At 43.9% G+C, this 22656-nt stretch overlaps 1 protein-coding gene across 1 annotated transcript; it reads right to left on the reverse strand.

The window, feature by feature from the left end:
* Window positions 1–488: 488 nt before the first annotated feature.
* CALM1 (calmodulin 1) lies at window positions 489–11962 on the reverse strand. The gene is made up of 6 exons (XM_027457858.3): window positions 11758–11962; window positions 9069–9099; window positions 8065–8208; window positions 5640–5746; window positions 4090–4225; window positions 489–3858 (listed from the first exon to the last, which is right to left on the reverse strand). The coding sequence occupies exons 1-6, from the start codon at window positions 11758–11760 to the stop codon at window positions 3830–3832; spliced, it is 450 nt and encodes a 149-aa protein (XP_027313659.1). The 5' UTR covers window positions 11761–11962; the 3' UTR covers window positions 489–3829.
* Between the last annotated feature and the right edge of the window lie 10694 nt (window positions 11963–22656).

A 22656-nucleotide genomic window follows, 5' to 3' on the forward strand; every position in this document is an offset into this window, starting at 1 on the left:
AGTAAGGCAGGTGGTCCAGTTAGTTTCAGGGTATGGAAAAAGCAAGCCATACAACTGTTAGTTCTAAACTCCAAGACTGTCTTTTTAGTTTAATTTGGTGCCACCTGGGAACAGGGACCTGCGTTCACATTATGTTTACTGCCATATGGGGATCAAGATAGAGCCTCTCCCCCTCCCACCGAGCTGTGCAGGGCACAGGGACTGTCAGCAGCAGCACTGTGCAGTACCCACAGGTCAGACCTGCACCCACGCGCACATTTAATGCATCAGTAAGGTGTAGGCTAACTTCTTCATTGATTCTTGACAGCATCAGTTTCTGAAGCTGCAGAAGTGGGACAAATTGTGGGAATGAGAGTCTCCCATCATCACATCAGTAACCCCCCTCCTCCCCTTTACCCCACCCCACCAAACAAAACAAATGCCCCATACCTGGAGACGCTTCAGGATGTGTGTGCCTGAGATAATAAAATAAGCATGATAATGAATAATCTATGTTAAGCATTTTCTTACCCTTTATTTTTTCATTATGATCAGAAGAGGAATATGATTAACAGCAGTTTAAACTTTAGCAGTACAATTTCAGTATTAAATATAAAACTACACTGCAAGTTGATGTATTTTAAAAATGGTTATGTATAATCTAGCCTTAAATTTATGTATCAAATACAACTCAATTGTTTCTTGCCTTGACAATTAACATATCTAACAAGTTTCAACAAGCCAGACATCCATCTTTTCCATTAAAAAAAATAAGCAAGCACACCAACTCTTATTCATAACAAGGGGGTGTAAATATTCAACACTTTCCTGAGTGTTGTGCAAAGAAAAACATGGTTGAGAAATTCAGTTAAATAAGTGTAATGATAAACCTGAAGCTAAGCTGGAGGACCTTTTGATTAACTTCATATTTCATATATTACTTGCATCAGTTGAGAGCAACATGAGTTACAGAACTTCCATGAAAACAAGCCACTTACAAGCAGGTGGTTAAGCTTGATCAGTTTATTAAAAGGATTATATGACACGGTTGCCTGCAATAGCAGGGGACTGGATCTGATGACCCAGGAAGTTCTTTCCAGTCCCATGTTTCTAAGCCATGCACCAAGTGTATCCAGCCCACACTTTCACATTTGGAAAAAGCCAAAGCCACACGCACACACCCACAAAAAGAAAAAAAAAAGAAAAAAAGTCCTTGATGACACTGTTTCATTTCTCTAGATACTCACTATGCGGAAAGGAACAGAGCTAAAGTCCTGTACAGAGGATACATTTACTCGAGGTTGATGTGGTACTGAAGTCAGTTAATAATTAGATACCTCCAGGCAGATTCAGTTACAGGGCATACCAACACTGCACACTGCCAGACAATTTCTAATCAAGCCAAGAACCTCTTGCAGGAATGAGGTCTCTTTGCTAGCAAGCACAGAGCACACTGAATAAGCTAAAAGCAGCTGTTCTTAAATGAACTACCCTACCAACCGTGAGTGAATGACAGATAGATGGTAAGAAGCATTTACCTACTAGACGAGATCTCTGCACACTCAGGCAGAAGTAATTAGTTGAGAGCAGCAACCTTTGCTCCTACCTTGCCTGTCCCTCAGTACATTCTCGTTCAAAGCTGGTCTACAGACTCAGGGCAGCCACTCTCGGGCACTGCCAAAGAAGCAGTCTGCAGCTGCCATGCAAGGCTCTACTTTCAAGTGGCAGTCAGGCATTCTCATCACAGCAGCCAGTTTGTTATGACAGCATACGCAGCCATAGCAAAAGCCTTTACAACTAGAGATCTGAACAACTGCCTAGATTCAGCCCATCTAACTTTCAGGCACTTGGTTAAGGTGTCTGGGTACCTAGTCACCCAGAACTCCCCCCAGCAACAACCAGGAATAAAAAGTAAAAAACAAATCACTGAAGGCAGATAGTCTCGATTGCCTTCTGGAGGCATCTCTTTACCCCCACCGAGTGAGGCTGCGTTTCAAGCAACCAAGTTCTTAACACAGGCACCTCAGTTAGACAGGATGAATGGAGACTTGCATCTCTCTCAAGAGATAGTATCAATACTCTCCAGAACCAAAGGCAATTAAGCAATTAAGGTTTGCAGCTCCAGTTATATTTGGAAACAGACTTACAGTCAAGTAACAAAGCTGTAGTCCCTCCCTCCCAAGCATAAAAGCCTTCCACATGGAGGCTCTGCTATTAAAAAAAAAAAAGCATTCTTCCAAAACAAAGAAGAGTGAACACAGCTGCTTTGCTACTCATTCATGGGGAAGCTGAAGGATCAGAGAACACTTACTCAAAGACCTGGAATGACTAAGCATTGCTAGTGCATGCAAAGCAGAAGTAACAAGACTGTTTTTAAATTAACCCTAGTCCTCTTCTCCACCCCATAAAATTCATGCAAGTGTTTGAGAAGATAGTCAAGACATAATAGCCCCAGTTTCCAAAAAGGCTTTTGTTTTCTAAACATTGTAAGAGAAATGTCCATTTCTTTCTGTGGGTAGAGAAATGCGTTTTTGGCATGTTTGAGAATCATAGATATCTATGAAGTCCATGCTGTTTAAGTGCTCCAACTGGTTTCTATAACCTGTCAAAAAAAACATCGCAATCTATCCATGTTCCCCCAGTATCGACATGCATGCTGAAAGCTCTCCACTTTAGTGAAATGAGGTGTTACTTCTCTGCTGATAGTTGACGAGTCAGCATTACACGACTTTGAGACCAACTAAATTAACATTGTCGTAATATGAAAGGCAAGCACAAGTTCATTTATTTATAGCAAAGGTCTTGGGTTACAGGAGGTCAGTTCTTGCCATCTCGAAAAGATAGGGGATAACTTATTGCATACATGTGCATTATAATTTAGCAGCAAGTCATTCATAGAAACAGTTCCCTCCTACTGCTTTTTTGGTTTATTATCTCAATTATATATATATTTTAGCTTTACAAAGCATTTAACACCACCTTTAAGTTAATGGTCTTTTATTGGAAAAAAAGACTAGCATTTACAACTTGGAATGGACATAAATTGTAATGTCTTGAACAGCAATGTTGATAGTTGTGCTGAAGTCCACAGGCTACTCCGCCAGCTCCAAGTCATGGTACAGAAGGTTTTAAAAATATGAGAGTCCAAAGATGCTCCCTTGGTGAAGGTTTCTTTTAAAAATTTTGTGAACGGTAACAGCCGACACCCGTTTCACTATAGTGCAATGCAGACAATGTTAAACCAATATTTTAACACAGACATGCCATCCATAGTTAAGATCATCGTATTTTTTGGAGCACACTGCTACGTACAGGAGAACCATTCAACCTTTAGGGCATTTTCTCTAAGTTTTGCATCCTTCAACCATTTTTGCTGCATACCATCCTGAGGTATAAACCAATTTTAAAGTAAACCAGCTATGACAATTTATACTACAAATTGATCTAGAATCCACTGTTGAAGAAAAGAGTGGATCTTTTAGGTTGTTTTTTTCCTTTTTATACAAATGTCTGACTGTGCTCAATTGTCAAGCTGCATGCATGAAAAACTGGCCAGCCCAAACAGTGTAATAGTCATTAGCAAATGGAACTTTTGAGTTCACTAAGTGCTTCCTTTTTTTTTTTTATTTTCAAGGTAGTACAATTATTTATATTGTAAAACTGATGTTTAACTTGATCTTTTGGGGACAGGACCACCAACCATTACATGCAGTTTGTGGACAGAAGGTATTTTGACATTCAGTTTTGCTATACAGAAACAGAATGAATAAATGAACATTTTTTTTGCAAGAGGTAAGTAAAAGATTCAATTTGATTCTTCTAGAGGAAAAAAGGTGTAAAGGAGGTCTCTTCACTTTGCAGTCATCATCTGTACGAATTCTGAAAAGACAAAAAGTCACTAATTTATCGTCTCTGGAGTACTTTCAACTATCATATAAATCTTAAGCATACTTGGCATAACAAACATTAGATGCAGTGAAAGTTAGATTTTCCTCCACAGAAGTGGACAACTGAATAAACTGTGTCTCCAAATACTAGAAAATGATGGCCTATTCAGTACACCTTCACTCAACGTGAATAACGAGTATGAGTCAAGTTAAGCTGTTTTACCTTCATAGTTGACTTGCCCATCCCCATCAATGTCTGCTTCTCTGATCATTTCGTCTACTTCTTCATCTGTTAGCTTTTCTCCTAAGTTTGTCATAACATGACGTAGCTCTGCCGCACTGATATAACCATTGCCATCCTGCAGGGAAAGTTTCACAAGATTATGATCAACAATACTGACACTGATCTACTCTGAAACTACACCTAGGTTTCTAGGGACTGCTTTTAAACTAGCCTTATAGCTCATAGGAGAGACATACAGATCCAGTACACTGCGTACCCCTACAGTGTGGATCAGTCCTATCACCTTATGAAACATGCTTCCCAACAAAATCTTCTCTAATTATTGTACTGTAAGAGTAACTGTATGCTAGATTCGCAGCTGTTATAAGGTATTTTAATGCTTCTTGATTTTATTTTTGAAAGATTGTTAGAAAAAGTGCTTTCGTTTCTCTGCTGCCTAAGCAACTACAGGACTAGTTCCCCACCAGCAAGTATAAAGTCAGCTTTCGATTCCATGAAAACACTGCTTCTATAATCAGACTGTGGGCAGCTAAGTTAGGCTTCTTATATAAGATCTAGAACAAATCACACCTTCAAAGAAAACACTTTAATTTCACTCATAAGCAGTTGTGACAAGAATAGTGGCAAAAAGAGTAACAACTTTAAGTCAGCATTCCATTAGTTATATATGCTCTAAGTTCTGATATCTAGCCATTTCAGGAATTGTCTTCTGTCTACACGAAGAACACACTAACTTAGAGCAGGAGCTTAGATGGTGTCACATCTGCCACCACTCACCAACCTAGTCTGCAAAAATAAACTGGGGGAAGTACTAAATAAACGAACATCTGCTCTAAAACACCTTCCAGCAAAGGACCAGAGACTGGCTCTTTTTCCACAAAAATTGGAAAGAGACCTTCCACGCATGCATATGCATTAGCTTAGCAGCTGCACCAGCCACTGTACAGCACAGGTCTCTTGTAGTAACTGTCATACCCAAACAATCCAAAGAGGGGAACCCCTGTTCTAAAAATAGCTCGTCAGAACTTTTACCATGTACACCTAGGTTAACTTTAATGAAGGTGGGAGTTGAGCTCAAGTTTTCCTGAAAGTAACTTCAAAGCCTGCATGTTTAAGACAACATGCTGCCTTGTCTATTACAGGCACCCCTTGTGCCTGTAAATACCGGTGACAGCTTCAGAAGCTTTCATAATACCTTGCACACCCACGCGAATATTTCTGTAATTCCCCAAAATCAAAAGGTATTTTTGTAATCTTCTGTACAAGACCCCTTCACCCTGCAAGCATCAAATTCTGCTCATATCTGCTCTTAAAAGGCCAGAAAGTTTTCTTCCTGGAAAAGCCTCAAGTTTAGCACTGCTGTATAAGTGGATACAACCAGCCTGCTCTGCCATAGAACAGGGCCTGCTCTGCTACAAATTCTCCTGCCTCTGCTATGAGGTTTTTCCTTTCAGACAAGATGAGAGAACACAGAGGAAAAGATAAGCATCATTACTGCTTCTAAGGAATATTTGAAGATCCAAGAATACCTTGTCAAAGACTCGGAATGCCTCACGGATTTCTTCCTCGCTGTCTGTGTCCTTCATTTTTCTGGCCATCATGGTTAAGAATTCAGGAAAGTCGATAGTGCCATTGCCTTAATGGAAACAAACTTCCAAAATTAAACTTCCATGCTTGTTTTGAGCACAAAAGAATCTGGCCTTTAATTTAGCCAGTGACAAGAATCAGACTGACAGGTACTCTCTAACCTATTCCTATAGAAGAACCATATGTTTTCCTTAACTCATAACCATTGCCTGTTTGCTTTTACAATGTGCAACAGCCACTTCCACCCCAGTGTTTCAGCACAAAGTCAACTGCTGCTTTCTTTCCAAATCAAGCCATACCATTGCCCACCCAAGTTGCACATAAAATATCAGTCTGATATTCGCAGGTTAACAGGTAAGATTTGATAAGGTTCACCTTTACTTAAAACCAGTCTCCAAAACTAATCACTTAACTTGTTTACAATCTAACAAATACTGTGGGAGATTCCAGAAGCAAATACATTAAAGCTGGCACTACAACTCCATGACATCTAAAATTTGAGAAAGTTCTTCATCACACTGTTCATAAATACTTGTTCAAAATCAATTTTTATCAGCCTACATTGTATACCACTGAAGTAATACACAACTTTAAGGTCCAAGAAGTATCTGCAAACAACTGACATAAGAAAAACTTTCATTTGTTATTTCTGATAACCATAGTGTTTTGCACCGCAAAACTGAAAATCCCCACCAGTGTTCAGGCCTCATCCATAAGACTAAGTTCTAGTTTTAAGTAAAGACTCAAACTTGAGGCTGCTCAAAGCTTATAAATAATAAGAAACAGATGAGTATGATAAAGAAGCAAAGTTCTTTCAAGCTACACAAAGTAGGTTAGCATAGTCATGATCTATCCCTACATGCCAAAACAAAGCATTAAGCATTCACCGTGTTGCTAAGATCTACCTTTTGCCCCAGGGAAACATGCAAACTCACTGGGTAAATTTAAACTGCATTCATTTAACTGCATCATTAAGAAAAGCTTTGCAGTTTAGGGATCCCAGATTAAGACATATGGAGCTATTTATCATCATGGCCAACTTCATCTACCAGCTAAGTCAGAAGACAGGTCTTACACACAGCTCCAGAAAATTCTCAATGAACGTGCAGAATATTAGCAAAGCATTCTGCTGTGAAGCAAATTTAAACATATGGGCAGGACATACGTATCTCAAGTCCTCACTCTACTTCCAATTTTAATCTACCAGTGCAACATGGCTTTAAACTGAATGAAAGTAGATTTGTATTTGATATAAAAGAAGAAATTCTTCACTCTGAGGGTGGTGAGGCACTGGAATAGGTCACCCAGAGAAGCTGTGGATGCCCCATCACTGGAGGTGTTCAAGGCCAGGCTGGATGGGGCTTCATGCAACCTGGTCTGGTGGGAAGTGTCCCTGCCCATGGCAGGGGGGTTGGAACTGGGTCATCTTTAAGATGCCTTCCAACCCAAACCATTCTATGATTCTATGAACACTGCAGAACAGCCTGGAGAAGCCACTATACACAACCTCTACATATCACTGCAAACCCTGAGTATCAAGAAGGTTCAGTACCTGCATCCAAATTAGTTGGCAATTAAGTTTAACTTACACTTTCACAAAAGTAGTTTTGATTAACAAACTGATAATCCACAGCCTTGCCAATATACTTTTCATTCTTCAGAGTATCGCAGAGAAGTCACTATCCACCAATGTAAGAGATCAAAACCTTGACACCACCAAGCAGAGCAAGCTTTTCCTTTCTGTAACTGCTAGCCTGAGCATAGTCCCAGAGAAAAACTGCATACATCCTTTCTGGCATCCACATGAACCATTCTGGTCAACTTCGATGCAAGAAGGCTTTCCTGCTTTTCCAAGTGACAGCCTCCAATTGCTCCCCCTATCTACCAGTGATCTAATACACTACATTAGACTACGCTACGCATGCTCTCCGTGTTGCATTTCCAACTCTTGAGTTCAGCGTTATTCCATTGTAATCACATCTTCAACCTTAAACAGAACCAGACCTTAATACAGCTATTAAGAATAGCAAGGGCTGACAAAACATGCGTGGAAAAGCTAGGTAGAAACACAGGTTAAATGCAGGTCAGGGTAAGCTGAATAGCAATAGGAAGCTTGGAACCCATAAAATATTAAAGACGAATAGCATAACTTTGCCTCTGCCCATCTTTTTACTTTAAGATTCTCACTTCAGCAGCTAGCATCTTTGCTGTGCAGAGAACAAGCAAAATAACAGATGCACCCGAATATAGTTTCTATCCAGTATTTCTAAACTTTATTTTGAGCTCATCGTAACATCTTCTTTATATAGTGTGGAGGGCATACACAGAATGATTTACAACACTAAGAACTATCCTTCTAACACTTACCATCAGCATCTACCTCGTTGATCATATCCTGCAATTCTGCTTCTGTTGGATTTTGACCCAACGACCTCATGACAGTTCCCAGTTCTTTTGTTGTGATAGTACCATCACCATCCTTGTCAAATAGGGAAAAGGCTTCCTTGAACTCTAGAGGCAGAAACAGCGCCATTGTTTAGTGACATCACCAGCTAAGAAAACTGCATACAAAAATGCATTCCAGTGAAAGACGTCTGGTAAGATTTTGGGAAACATTTAACTTGCCTGTGTGTTGGCAGAATTTTTTTTTTCAAATATTAGTAGAAATAGTTACAGTACCAACAAAATCTGCACAGCCACATGACCTAAGTTTCCATGTACTAACATAATATTGCAATGTGAATGCATTTCAACATCGTGTTGCTTGAATTACTGTTGCAGCACAAATTGCAGCTGTTTGGGATAAGCCAGGGAACCCAACAGCTCACCCATTCACCATTAACAAACTTACAGGAATAAAAATAAGTGGTAAATGGCAACACAAGGCAGCAGACATAAGAATTAGTGTCAACCTCAAGTGGGTGTGACTGGTCTCCACAAGGTCAAATACTATTCTCTCAACCAGTTTGAGTTAGACACTGTTAGAAGTTATTTAAATAAACGCTTGTGTTAACAGGTAATAAATCAGTTGTAGGTTTACTTTTTTCTATTTCACTTCAAGTTTATCTTCACCTGAAAAAAAGATTTAGTTCTGCCTTGGCTCTAAGAAGTTCACTGAAAATTCAAGCAATTACTTGTTTGCAAGAAATGTAGAAACACTTGGCTCAGATAATCTGCAGCCCACATTGAAACAGAACATACCAATAGTATTCCAGAACTTTATAAAAGGGAGTGCTTTTGATTTTTGTTTTTAAAATAATTGTTAGTATAGATTTGAAATTGTAGAAAAAAAGATGATTCCATTATGTTTAAGATATTTTCTTTCAGTCACAAGGAATTAGCCAAAAAGTATGTATCATTAAGACACTTACCAGCAATCTGTTCTTCAGTCAGCTGATCAGCCTACACGAAGAATAGAATATTTTAGAATAATGTTTACCTCTGTGTCAAGCCACAAGGCCCTTCCTTCAAACTTAGCAGAGATTTATTATTACCATTACAAAGACACTTTCAACCCCTGGAATTCTCCCTCTGCAAGAAGGGATTCCACTCCCCTACACAATGCAGCCGTTCCCAAAAGCAGAGAACTAGCATGTTCCAGAACTGCCCATTCAGAACAATATGCCATCCTTTGGCTCAAAGAACCCGATTTGGTCAGGCGAAGGACACAAGGCAGGCTCCTTGTAATTGATCAGAAAGGCATGAAATCCTTAATGACATGCTTAGAGTCTCGCATCACATCAGATGTCACTTCCAGAAGTACAGTGACCCTAACCGAGCGTGGGGGTATTTGCACATCAGTGGGCTAACGGCAAGTGTGCCACCTAGTGATCTAACGCTACAGCAGCCCAACCCCACAGCGCAGTCCAGCCAGCAGCCTCCAGTAAGCCTAACACACAGGACCGTGCTGTAACAGGAGGAAATGCTGCTCAGTATCAGAGATTTTCACCATCCGACAAGAAAACACCAGTTTAAGCATCACATTATTCCCCCATTCAGCCCAGCACCTTAAGATGCCTCCCACCGAGGCACAAACCACAGAGCACATCCTTCTAACACCAGGATTTAAAGCGCTCGCCTGTGACCTTCTGCACACCAGGAGGCTGCAGCCAGAGGTGCACTGCGCAGCGGGCACCTCAACGCGCTCCTCCAGAGCTCAGCTGTGCTGACCGCATCCTTCCAGAAATCTCCCCTTTCTGTACGGATAGGGCATCGCAAGAGCCTCCATTGACTGGGCTAAGATAGCTGGTTCTTCACAAAAATCATGTATTTCTCTCATCATTAACAACAAAACAAGCCTAAAATTGAATTTTAGTTATCCAGACATGGATATTTGATAACATAGAATACCAGCTCCTATAAGACTCCCTTTTTTGAAAAGCTTTTACCAATACAAAAAAAATATGCTGTTGGTCAAAGCAAGCAGGCATCTCGCAACCCTTTTGTCCTAAAATACCATTAATCTCAAACATAAAAGCCAGGTAACTACAGCAAAGGGCAACAAATGCAATGGAGAATTAACAGGCGACATGATCTGTCAAGCCCTGCACAGGTGAACAACAGGGTTGGAAGCTTGTTGGATGTGTTAAGTGACATACAGACATCATCAGTATTTAGGCTCCAGCTTTAGATTTAGTGTTTTATGTCTGTGTGTAATGATTAAACAGCTCCCCACATGTATGGGGGGGGGGGGGGGGGTAAGAAAATAGTGCTTGCAGTTAAAAACCAAATTCACATTTCTTAAGTCGTGCTAAAAGACTGTAGAAAACGTCTTCAAAAATCCAGCTTGACCTCCCACTCTTTTCACGATTTTCCAGCAAAGATGAGGCTTCCCTTAAAGATCATCTAAGCAATTTACATAACAGACCAAATGCCCTGCAGAACAGGAAACGGAGCCACACCTCGGCAAAACCCTCACCCAGCAGCACCAGCTTTCTGCCCCGTGTCTCGGGGCTCCGGATGCCTCCAAAAACCGGCGTCACACCAAGAAATGGCAGCGCCGGAGCTGTCCTCGGGGCTCGGCTCGCTGCAGGCGGCCACCAGCGCTGTGCTGGGGGACAAAGGTGCCTGGGGCTGGGGCTGCCACCCCGCCCTGCCCCGCCACCGAGCCGTGTCCCGGCGGTGCCAGCCTGCCCCGGCGGGGAGGCAGCACGGAGCGACACCCAGATGGCCAGGAAACGATGAGAGAGCAGCCCGCTCCCCCCTCAAAAAAAGAAAAAAAAAAAAATAATAATAATAAAAAAATATAACCCCCAGCCCTCCCCCCCCCGGCCGGGGGGCTGCCCCCGAAGCCCCCCAGCCCCAGGCTGCCACCCCCGGGGCTGGGGCCGGGCGGGCAGCGCGGGGCGCAACAGGCGCCGTGCCCGGCGGGCAGTGCTGCACTGCGGCCCCGCTTCCCTTCCCCTCCCCTCCCCTTCCCCTCCCTCCCTCCCCCGGGCGGGGAAGGCAGCGGCTCCCCCTGCCCCGATGCCCCATCCCCTGCCCCAATCCCCCCCCATCCCCTGCCCCCGGGGGCTGGAAGGGAGGCGGGGGGGATGGGGGGGGTGGGAGTGAGGCTCGGCTGCCCCCCCAACCCCCGCGGCCGGGGGCCAGGCGGCGGGAGGCAGGGAGGAAGAGGAGGAGACATGATGTAATGCGGGCAGCCCGGCTGCGTTTTTGGGGACGGTACCGGGGAGGAATGGGGGGGGGGGGGGGGGGCGCTGAGGGCGCAGCAGCCGCAGCGCGGTCTCTCCCCCCCCCCCCCCCCTCGGTGCGCACTGCGGCCGGGGCCGGGGCGCAGCGGGGCAGAGCCGCGGCCCCGGGGAGCGGCTCCCGGCCCTTTCCGGAGGGCGAGGCGGGGCGGGCGGCGCCGCGGGGAGAAGGAAGCGGCGGCAGGGAGCAGGGCAGGGACGGGGGGAAGGGAAGGGAGGGAAGGGAGGGAGGACGGACGGGGTGCCCGGCACGGCATTAGCTCCGCGGCCTCCCGCCGCCCCCGCGCCGCAGCCCTCCCCGGGGACAGCCCGGCTCGGCCGCCCCTCTCCTCAGCCAGCCCCCGGCGCTGCGGGCGGCCGCGCTACCTACCATGGCGCGGCGGCGGCACGAACTGCGCGACCACGAGCGGCGGCTGCTGCCTGCGCTGCTGCTGCTGCTGCTCCTCCTGCTGCTGCTGCTGCTGCTGCTGCCCGGCGCGGCGGCGGCGAGGAGTGCTGGGGGTGCGCGGCTGCGCCGTGCCGCTATATATGGCGCTGTATCCCTCCGCCGGAGCGGGGCCTTTTTCTCCCCTCCCCGGCGCGCTCCGTGTGAGGGTGACTGCGGCGAGCGGCCCTGCCCCCTCCGCCGCCCGCCCCTCCCCGCCCCTCCCCGCCCGCCCGCTGCGGGAGACGGGGCGCGGAGGGGGCGCCCCCACAGCCCCCCCCCCCGCCCCATCCCGGCCCCGCACCCCTCGTGCCCCCGAGGTAAGAGCGGCCCCGGGGGCCGTGCTGCGGGCAGCCCGCGGACCCCGAGCCCCCTTCCCTGCCCGGCGCCCCCCGGGGGTCCCGGCGGCTCGGGGACGTTTTTCCCCTGTTTTTTCCCCTTTCTTCCCCGTTTTTCTTATTTTTTCCCCGATTTCCCCATCCCCGGGGGCAGCAGCTGGGTGCCGGGGGTGCGTTGCCCAAGCGTGTTTTTTGGGGGAAACCTGGGCGAGCAGGGGGGCACGGAATAGGCTGGAGAAGTGTTGTGCAGCTCTGAAGCGAGCACCTTTAATCTTCAATCTTTAGGGTTTTTGTCAAGCGCCAAAACCCAGCGCTCGGTACAACCCATCCAGAACCAGGCAACTGACGTGTCACTTGGGCCCCTTGGCAGCACAGCGAGGGGCAGCAGGCCTGGTCTGCCTCCTCCCATCCTCCTCTGCCTCCCAGGCTTTGGGGATTCGGGCCACCAGCTGATGATGACCCAGGTAAATACCGTAGCGCTCACGTCGTACCTTTTTGACAGGTACAGGAGCGTACAAACATGCACCTACACTAGCAGCAAGAATCTTGCATCCGTCTGTGACAGGAACCCTTAGATGCTGAGCTTCCTTGTAGCTCGTGGTATTTTTAGTTAAGGTTGTAATTTGGGCCTCTCCGGACTGGAAGGTTGGCGGTATTTCCGTTGTGGTCGTAATTCTGATGATCTTACTGCAATGTAGCACTAAATCTTCTAAAATGCATTTTTCTATTCTTCCAGTTCTGAAAAATTTTGCATACTTTCGGCCTTTGAAATAAAGGCCAAATGGGTTAGGTTCTGTTTATTTAACCATTGAAGTTACAATCCATTTGCTTGCCTTTCTGGAACACAAAGATAGGTTGGCAAACACAGCTATCATCTATTTCCAATCTAGAAATACTTCTCATAGCGAGCTACAGCATATTCCACATGTCAGAGTTGGGCCCCAAAACTGTTGTAACATTTGTGTAAGAAGTACTGTCTGAAATGGTGTCAGAAAATCGATTTGCAGCTGGCTGGTCTGCAAATGATAGGTTTATGGATACCTTCCATTTTAGATGCAGAATGCCTCGCCTCCTATATTAAACGCATATATATTTAAATACAAAGCAGTAAGGCTGGATTTCTTTATTTTTTACATAGAAGAACATGCAAATCGATCTTTTGTTTTCAAACCAGACCAACAATTTTAAGCTCTTATTTTCCCAGCTTAATTTCTTTCCAGAAAACATGACACAATGCTTGATTGATGTGGGCTACAAGAGCTTTTGCTTGGATAAGTGAATCTTGGAACTCCCTGAGTCTCACGGGGACGTCTGAAGAATGTTCATGTGCAAATCATTCACTTCATTGCGCTGGCCTCACACAAGTGAAGATCTCATTATTGAAATGAGAGCTCTATACAAATATTGGGCTAACAAATTTATACAGTTATCTCACAAAGATAAATAGCTAATGCAATCTCATGGTCTTTGGCCAAAATGTTGCTAATGTGGAAGGCTGGAGGTATTACCAGGAGAATAATCTCACCAACACTTCAATGCGACAATTTAGAACGTGGGTGCTTATTTTCCAGTACATGTAGTACATTATTCCATTGATACAAAGCCTTCACTCGTTAAAAAGTGAGGGGATTAGATTGTATCTGTTGAGGAGAGACTAAGAGACACGTAATTAAACTTCATGGAGATTCTTTTACAAAATACCAACATTACAATGTTTGTATATATGTGAAGAAACTTGGAAACGTGAGGTAAAAAGCTACATTCAATGAAGTCACACGCAATGACGGTTGCCAAAGCTTAACGGGACCTTGAGTAGAAGGATTGCTATATATTTTTTCCTATTTCTTTCTTTTAATTGTTGTTCTGGTGGGTGTGTGTGACTACTATTGCTAACTCTTAATGGTTTACACTAATAAATCATTTTTATATAAACAAAACTTTAAAATAAAATTACTTTTTGAGTATCTTGCAATATAGTCTCACTTTATTTCAGAAAAATTTCAAGATGACCAAATGAGATACCACAGATAGGTTCTGCAGTAGTTTCTGTTGAATTGCGTCATTCTGGATTTGAAAGTATTTCACAGCTACTACTCCAAAATAACATTCTGACTAAGGGGATTTTTTTTTCCTGATTTGACATATGGTAATGATAAATGTAAACAAAATGGAACACTAAGGTTTTTCTGCTTATTTAGTGTGGAAAACCTCATCTAAACTGACATCTGCCTGCTCCTTGTAAGCTCGCTTTCACTCAGTTGTACAGCTCGAGTTTGATCGGTATTCTTTGTTCACTTAAAATTTACATTCAGTTGTGGGCAGGCAAGAAATGCCCCTGTCAGTCCAATGACATACAGTGTCAAAGGATTTGCCAGGTACTTATACAATGTCTCATTCAAAATCTCCTGGATCTCAGTGGGAGCTGGACTCGGCCATGGAATTACTCGGTAGTTGTGCCTAACACCGTACAAGTTGGCCACCCCATTGCTACCGAGTTTTTCTGTGAACAGAGGGCTATGCAATAGCTATTAAGATAAATTTCTAACCAAGTGTTTCTGTCTGGTTAAGGTTTACTGTTCTAAACTAATTTACTCTGTATCACTAAGCATGTTTTTGTCAACTTGTGTTTAAGCTGTAATATTAACAAAGGATTAGTTTACAAATGTATTAGGCCCAGTCAAAGACTTGCAACCATTCTACCAAGTATTATACCTCAGATATTAGTCTTAATACAATCTTAAAAATTGTATTTTTTAGAAAGAATTTTATTAGGAACTCATAATAAACCTTACCACTTACATGTAAGGTGTGTTTTTCAGCCTTGGTTAGTTAATATATGTACTGAAGAAAGTGGGTTCACGCATATAATTGTTGTTTTCTCATACATGCATAATTTAACAAAAATCAAAATAAAAGCAATTCACAGGCATCTGCCCTGGAAAAAGGATGTGAGAACAGACCCAAGTTTGAGATTGGATGTAATGCTCAGCTGGGAGGCTGCTATTATGGCGATAAGGATAGATAACCAGAATATAATAATTTTTAAATATTAGAACTCAAAATCAAGTATATAAGAGCCTGTGCATATATGTGTGCGTCTAGAACAAATTCAAAATTATTTTTTACTGATAAAACATTGCCAGTTATAGGTTTAAGCTACCTAAACTGGCGTTGAATTTGTTGTATTCCTTTTCAAGTTAATTGGAATTCTGTTGGTGTATCAGAGAAGAGTTTTTGTATCCTCTCTAAAATTCTGCTCATATTGTCAACGTTTCTTTGGGAGACCATTTTCCACAAAATTAATGTTTCCAAATGCCATTGGCAGCTGTGAAACACTGAGCCAGTATCCTTATAAAAATACTCCATGAGCTTCACTAAGATTGCAAATAAGTGGGTGGAACTCCATTGAAATAAAAAGCTAGAACAGAGTTGAATTTGACCACATTTATGCAAGAAGTAAAAATAAAAATTGCTTTAATCTTAACATTTAAGTTTCCAGGCCTGGTAGCATTTTTCAATGGGAACATATATGTTCCTGTCCCTTTTCTGAAGGGAGGGGGGGGTCGGGACTCCCCAATATTTTATATGTTCATAATTTGCCTCATTCCCACTGGCATATATTAAAGTCACATAGAATACGGATCTCTGAGCATTAAGAGTCGAAAAGCCATCTGTATAATTGAGTAACAGTAGTTGTTCCTTATGTTGAGAGTCCATTGTCTTGTAAAGTTTTAGGTGGTGATGTAAAACTGATTTAGCCGTTGGTTAGAACTAAATTATTTACACATTGTAATTAAATTAGTGAGTACTTTTCTACGTAGCTATGTAAATTGGCACCCTCGGGGCCCAATAATTTGAGAAGTTCCATGTTCTAAACTTAGGGCAGTTTGAGTGGGGAACCATAAAGATCCTATCTTAAAACGATTTGCACAGATGGGAATTATAGAGCTGCTCCCATACATAAACTCAGCCGTGTATTTTGCAGATTAAACAGTATAAAATAATTATTTTAAACCAAAGTACTTTTCCCTACTTCTTATATTTGAAATGTAAAAGGAATTAAAAAAAAAAAAAAAAACAACCTTTTTCACACAGTCTTAAAAAACAACCTTTCTTCACAGCACTGTGAAGAGTTTGCTAGAAACAGAGTATCTGAAAACAGGATTTTCCTTCTCAGGTTTTGTAATTGCCAGTTTCATAGAAAGGTAAACATTTGGATGATTCATGATATAAACAAAGTTACTCATTCCATTTGTTCTATTGTTTATGTTTTGTTATTGTTCGTGTTTTTATGGATAAAAGCCAAACTGTATTTGCTATTTTTCAAGAATCGAATGCGGAAGAGGACAGAATATTTATAAATGAATCTTTGATAATAATTTTGTATTTTTACGTAACACTGTCAAACATACTAAATATTTCCTAGGTGATGTTTCTTCACTGTTGGCTACATTTATATGAAGTAGAGTCCCTGACAATGATTGTAGTTGATATATCTGCCAAAGAAAAGTGATTTTTTTTTTAAACCACACATATATTTAGAAATATCCTGTATGGAAAGATATGTATGGGAACAGTCATTCTAATGACTGAAAAGTTCTGTTTCTAATTTCAGTAGACACTGATTACTCAAAATTTTAAACGAAAATATAACAAACATTAAAACAATTATTAGTCAAACTCACCTTGCTAGGAATGGCCTGAGCTTGCATTTGGTTTTTGAAGAACATGCTGAAAACCTGGTTTACATTATAAGTTCGGATTTCTGTTAAAACTAAAAGATAAAAGCCAAACAGCCACAGAATTTTAACCAATATATAGGTTAACATGGCATGATAAACAGTGATAAACAAGTACATTTGAAAACTTAAGGCCTGAAGAAAGGCTGGAAATCAGTCTGTTCAACTCCAGTACCTCTACCTTTCTCATTTCAGTTTGTTCTACTTAATGACCAAAACAAACAAACAAACAAACAAAAAAACCTTCAAAGTTACTTGAGATTGCTTTTTTACATAACGGAAATGATAAGATGTTCTGTTTGTATGATCTTTACATCTGTCTTTTGTTCATGAGTAATTTATTTTCATCTGAATATTCCTATGGGGCAAGCTGGGACATTAATTTTGCAATAAAAATCCCAACTAAATTTAGCAAACAATTTTGCTTAAATATAGGAGTATGTCAAAAACTTTCAGAAAACATTTAGCATAGATATAGAACTGAACAGTTGCAGAATCAGGCCCCGATATTGTGAAACACTAAGCAAAAGTGTTCTTTTAAATTTTGGTTGTTTCTGATCTTTGCTGGTAAACAAGTACAAAGATATATGGCCCAGGCAAACATATGTAAAATCCACAGATACTTCCGATGGCCACATCTCCCTTACTTAATCCCGAATCATACTTCTGTAGTAGCTTTATGTCAATACATTTTCTTTGGGTCAGATAGGACACACCTATCCGACATCCAGGTGGTTACACACCTTCATGGCCACAGCTGGAGTAAAAAAATCAATAACTGCAAACACAGAGTTCAAGGGCGATCAGAATCATAGTTTCCAGTACTGATTTTCAGCAACTGCAAACACGCCCTGAGGTTAATAAATCTGTGTTAATTCACATCAGTTAGGGATTTATTCCTCCTTTCCTTTCTCTCATGCATCTGCAACACAGTTTGTCAGACTCCTTGTGATAAGCATCTGTGAGACCAAACCCACCTGCCCTAAGGATGTCAGCTACTGCCATCCAGGAGATAATCCAGTGTTGTCATCCACCATAGCAAGGAGCTGGCCCAAGGTGAGAAGTATTATGCGTACCTCCTCAAAGGCAGATGCTGGAAGCCAGCATCCTTGGCAAGTGTACTCTTCATTTGCTTAAGTACATGGAGAAAGCTGTGGAATCCCTACACTTCTTTGGATAACTATGTTGTTTGTGCCTGCATCACTAATAAACCCACCTGATAATGAAATGACTTCATCAACTGATCAGTCATTAATTTTAGGGGGGAGAAAGAACAAAGTTTTTCAAGAACCTTGAAGAAAAAATGTATTTCTACTATCAGTTCTGAGAAACTGTAAAAATAAACTATAATATCCACAACCTATTGCTGGAGAATCAACAGACTGCTTCTCCCCTGGGAAGCTGGCATGGCCTAGGAAATCCTCTGCTGCAGGCTCATTTTCTTTAAAGTCTTTTAATGAAGAGAATTTTTAAAATGGCAGGAATATATGATGCCTCCAAAATGCAGGCTCTTTCTTCCATGTTAAGGTTTTTCTTTGATACTTCCCCTTAATTCAGTTCTTTTTCTAGAACTTGGGGTTCTACATTTGGGGGCGTTAGCACATGTGAAGTCCAGCCTCCTAAAATGTCTGATCCTCAAAGTATTCATGAACCTCCATCCTAAAAGGCCCCAGCACGTCGCTGAAATTGCAGATAATGGTACCAAAAGAGAAAGCCTGTTTTTCTTTGTAAGCCAGCAAAATTGAGCTGTGTCATGGGGCCTGCTGTTCTTCCCAACGTTTTTGTGAGGGCACAGTTCACATCAGCTGCCTAATTAAATCTCTCTTCTGCCTGCCTTATTCTGAGGCCGTCAGCTTCTGTGAAATAAGAATATGCCTAAAACTCTGGTCTGTCCCAGGTCTGCACTGCGTGCACACCTCTCCTGGCAAGCGGCATTGGCCTTCCCCCAGTGTGGCTATTTGTTATTATTTTTGTGGTAGCAGAAGTATGCTAGATGCTAATGAAGTACTTATATTTAGTAAGTGCACTGTTATGTGCTGGCTGTGAAGCTGTCAGCAGCGTTGTTACAGAGCACAAGCCTAACACAAAGGTGCATTGCACCGAGAACGGGATTTTTATGCTATATAGAAGGGAAGTACATTTAATGAGTTTATTTTGGTTAGCCTTCAGTTTAGTTTTGGGTCTGCCAATACTGACATCATTTTTCCAAGCAGGGAGCACCATCTAAGACTTCTCTGCATCACTATCCTTGGGGTGGGCCTGTGTGTGGGCTGATGCAGTGCTCAGCACTCCAGATCATTTCACTTTGGCATCCACTCTGCTTCTGCTGTCTCTATCTCCATATTCTATTTTAGGTGCTTACAGAGCACCAATCTCCTTAACTAATATGCAACTGAAACAAGATATTCAGCATCAAATAAGCAAAAAAGCAAAAGACTCAAAATAGACTATTTTGTTATTATTATTATGGGGTTAAATCACTTAAACATAGATATCTTCCTACTCCTCCTCCCACTTCTTTCTTTAGTTTGTCTCATCTTGTTCTCTCCTCAGGGACATACTGCTGGCCCACAGGCTTCTGCAAAAAAAATGAACTCTGTTCTGCGATGGGTCCATGGGTGCCAAGTATTCACCTAGCTTAATTCTTGCAAAAACATTATCGTCAGAATTTCAGCTGCCCCGAGATCCTCGCACCGCTCCCTCAGCCCCCAGCATGGCTGGGAAGGTCCTGCAGGGAGAGATCCCCTTCAGACCCCATCGCTAGGCCCTTGTGTGGGTTATTGTATATATTGTATATATGTTATATGCATTGTGCAGGTTATGAGGGGCCTGGCACCGCCATCCCAGGCCACAGCCGCAGCGTTGCACTGGCACGGAGGCTCAGCTGCACCTGAACGCGCGCATCAAAACACAGCCAGTTCATTATTGAGCTGCAGGGATGGGGAGGGGGCTGGATTTTGAACCAAACACCCCAAAAGAAGGCTACAGAGGAGAAACGGTGGGTGTCTGGGGGGCTTCCACAGCTGCAGCTGATCCAAGCCGGACACGGGCGGCCCCTCAGCAGCCGCTGTGAGGGGAGCTCGGCAGGCCCTGCCCGGAGGCGCTGTGCCCGGTGTGTGGCGTTAACGGGGAGACGCTGCCCGGCTCCCTGCTGCCTCCCCACAGCGTGCCCGCTGCCGGCTGGGCACCGGCAGCCCCGCAGCGCCTCGGCAGCCACTTCAAAGCCGTCTGAAGGAGGCTGGGGCTCGGCGCCGTGCTTGGGCTCCCCGGGTTCCCGTCCCCACACGGGGACTGCCGCTGGCCGCCAGCAGCTCAGCCCGCAGCAGGGGCCCGGGCAGCACAGCGCGGCACCCTTTGCTTTTTCCAAACCGCCCTGCAACCTCCCGTGTGGAATTGTGAGGATTTTTTATTTTTTTATTTTATTTTATTTTTTTCCTCCCTGCAGACAGCGGGCAGGGCTGTGTGCCGGGGCACAGGGCGTTAGCTGCCCGGGGGAAAAAAAAGAGGGCAGCCGGCCCGGCGGCAGCACCCCACGCCCTGCCGGCTCCCACAGCGCCAGGCAGGGAGAGGCAGCGGCCACGGCACCGGGAGCACCGCCAGGGCGGCCGGGGCTGGCCCCGGGGGCAGCGGGCACCCGGCCACCGCCCGCCGCTCCCCGCGCCCTCCCCGGCGGCAGGGTCTATATCCCTCCGCGGAAGGTTACCGGGCTCCGGCACGGCGCCTCCCGACGGAAGCGGTGCTGAGGCTCCTGAGGCAGCGGTTTGTCAGGGGCCGCCCGATTGGCTAGCGGGGCTCTGCAATGGTTAGCTGGGAAGAGCCGAGCCCTCCGATTGGCCGCGCTGTACCTGCAATGCGTCAAGTGGAGATGCTGGAGTGCGTGGACTGGCGGGCTGCTGGGGGAGCGGCGGGAATGGCGGCGGCCGCGCGCTGCCTGTCCTGTCAGTGCCCCCCTCTGTACTCCTGTCAGTGCCCCAGCCCCACTCCCAGCCCCAGCCCCAGAGCTTTGCGAGGCCCGTGGTGCTTTCCACCCTCCCTGGCAGTATCAGCAGCCCTAGCGCTACGTTTCCCTCCTGTTCCTGCTGCTGCTGCCCGCAGCAATAGCCCCTGCTTGGCTCAGTGAGCCAGAGCTGGCAGGAAGGCGCTTTTCCTCCGTCGGTTATCTCTTCAGGGCCGGGTTGCTGTATCAAGAGGCAGCAGAAAGACAAAGCCTCGTTTCTCGTCGCTTCTCTGGCACACGGGGTGCTGGAGGTACAAAATGTGGCAGAACGAATTTGCTTATTCTGCCCTTCCACTATCAGTGCAAGAAGTGTTTCTTGGACTGCGGCTCAAAGCGACAGTTTGAGTGACAGTTGGAGGAGGATATGCACGATAAAGTGACGAGTGATCTCTTAAATATCTTGCTGAAATGCTGCAAAATCTTTCAACACGAGGAGATGCTTCTGTAAAATTAGACCCGAAGTGAAGAGCTGTGCAGGGGCATGTGGCGTTGCCCTGCCTCCGCCTGAGACTTCTGGATGCTGCTGGGTGCTTTGGGCTCCTCAGCCTTGGCCAGGAGCCCCTCAGCCTTGGCCAGGAGCCCCTCAGCCTTGGCCAGGAGCTCCTCAGTTCTGGCCAGGAGCTCCTCAGCCCTTGGCAGGAGCCCCCGAGCCCTTGCCAGGAGCCCCTCAGCCTCCTTGCCTCACAAGCTGCAGTCTGGGGCGGACACGCTGTCACCACTCGGGTGGGATTTCTGTTCATGTCTAATTGAAATAAGCATCAATACACCAAACCCAAGCGAATGAACAGCAAAGCCTTCTCTGCATGAATAGGAGGCTTACAAGACTGCTTTAAAAATGATGGGTGTTTCAAACCAGTAAAAGATTCCTGGCACATCTGCAGGGCTAGATACAATATCCATCTAAACGTGGAAGTAGGTTACAGACGCTCATAATGCTATCTAAATTCTTCATTTTTTGTTACTGGAGTGTTTCGTTGCTCTCTTTCAAAATCCCATTCTTGAAGAGTGAGTCAGCAAGAAGTCTGTGAATGTGTCAGGGAACAGTATTTTAAATAAGGTTTCATTGCTAAGCAATTATTAAAGAACATGTTTACATATGAAAATTCGCAGATTTGAATATGAACATAATGGCCCAATTTCTTGACTCTAGTGAAAGTTTTCTTCCTAACTACAGTTTTCAGGATAACATTCTTGATGTGCTATTGGAAGAATTTTGAGTTGAAGTCCGTGTTAATTTGTTTCCTTTATTCCATTTGCTCACTAGGAAGTAGAACACTTTTTATTTTAAAATTATCATGATTTCCTTTTCACAGCCTTGCTGAGTACAAACTGCTTTCCTGCTGGCATGAACACTTCTTACTGTCTTTTTCCAAAAGAATTCTTTCAAAATATTAAAAACAATCTAGGCACTTTCACTTGTAGTCCCAGCCAAGTGGAACAAGTGGAATGAAACCTTTATGGGAAAATTATATGCCTATGTAATTATAATTATAACATTTATGAGTGAGGGTTTGCTAAAGTGAAACATAAAAGCGAGATTGCAAGCTCATTCCATTTCTTACCTGGTCATTTAAAGTATGCTAGCATTTTTGAAAAAATCATTTTAGAAAATCTTAGGTCTAAAACAGTTTGAGGTCTTAACAAATGGAAAGGAAATGGGTAGGAAGCACTGGTAAAGTGTGATGACACACTATGCTCCAGAACAACCTTAAACATTGTATATTAGTCATAAAACAAATTTGTAGTATTAATTTATTATAATGACTGTACA

This window comes from Anas platyrhynchos, chromosome 5, assembly GCF_047663525.1.
Source record: "Anas platyrhynchos isolate ZD024472 breed Pekin duck chromosome 5, IASCAAS_PekinDuck_T2T, whole genome shotgun sequence".
Lineage (NCBI taxonomy): Eukaryota > Metazoa > Chordata > Aves > Anseriformes > Anatidae > Anas > Anas platyrhynchos.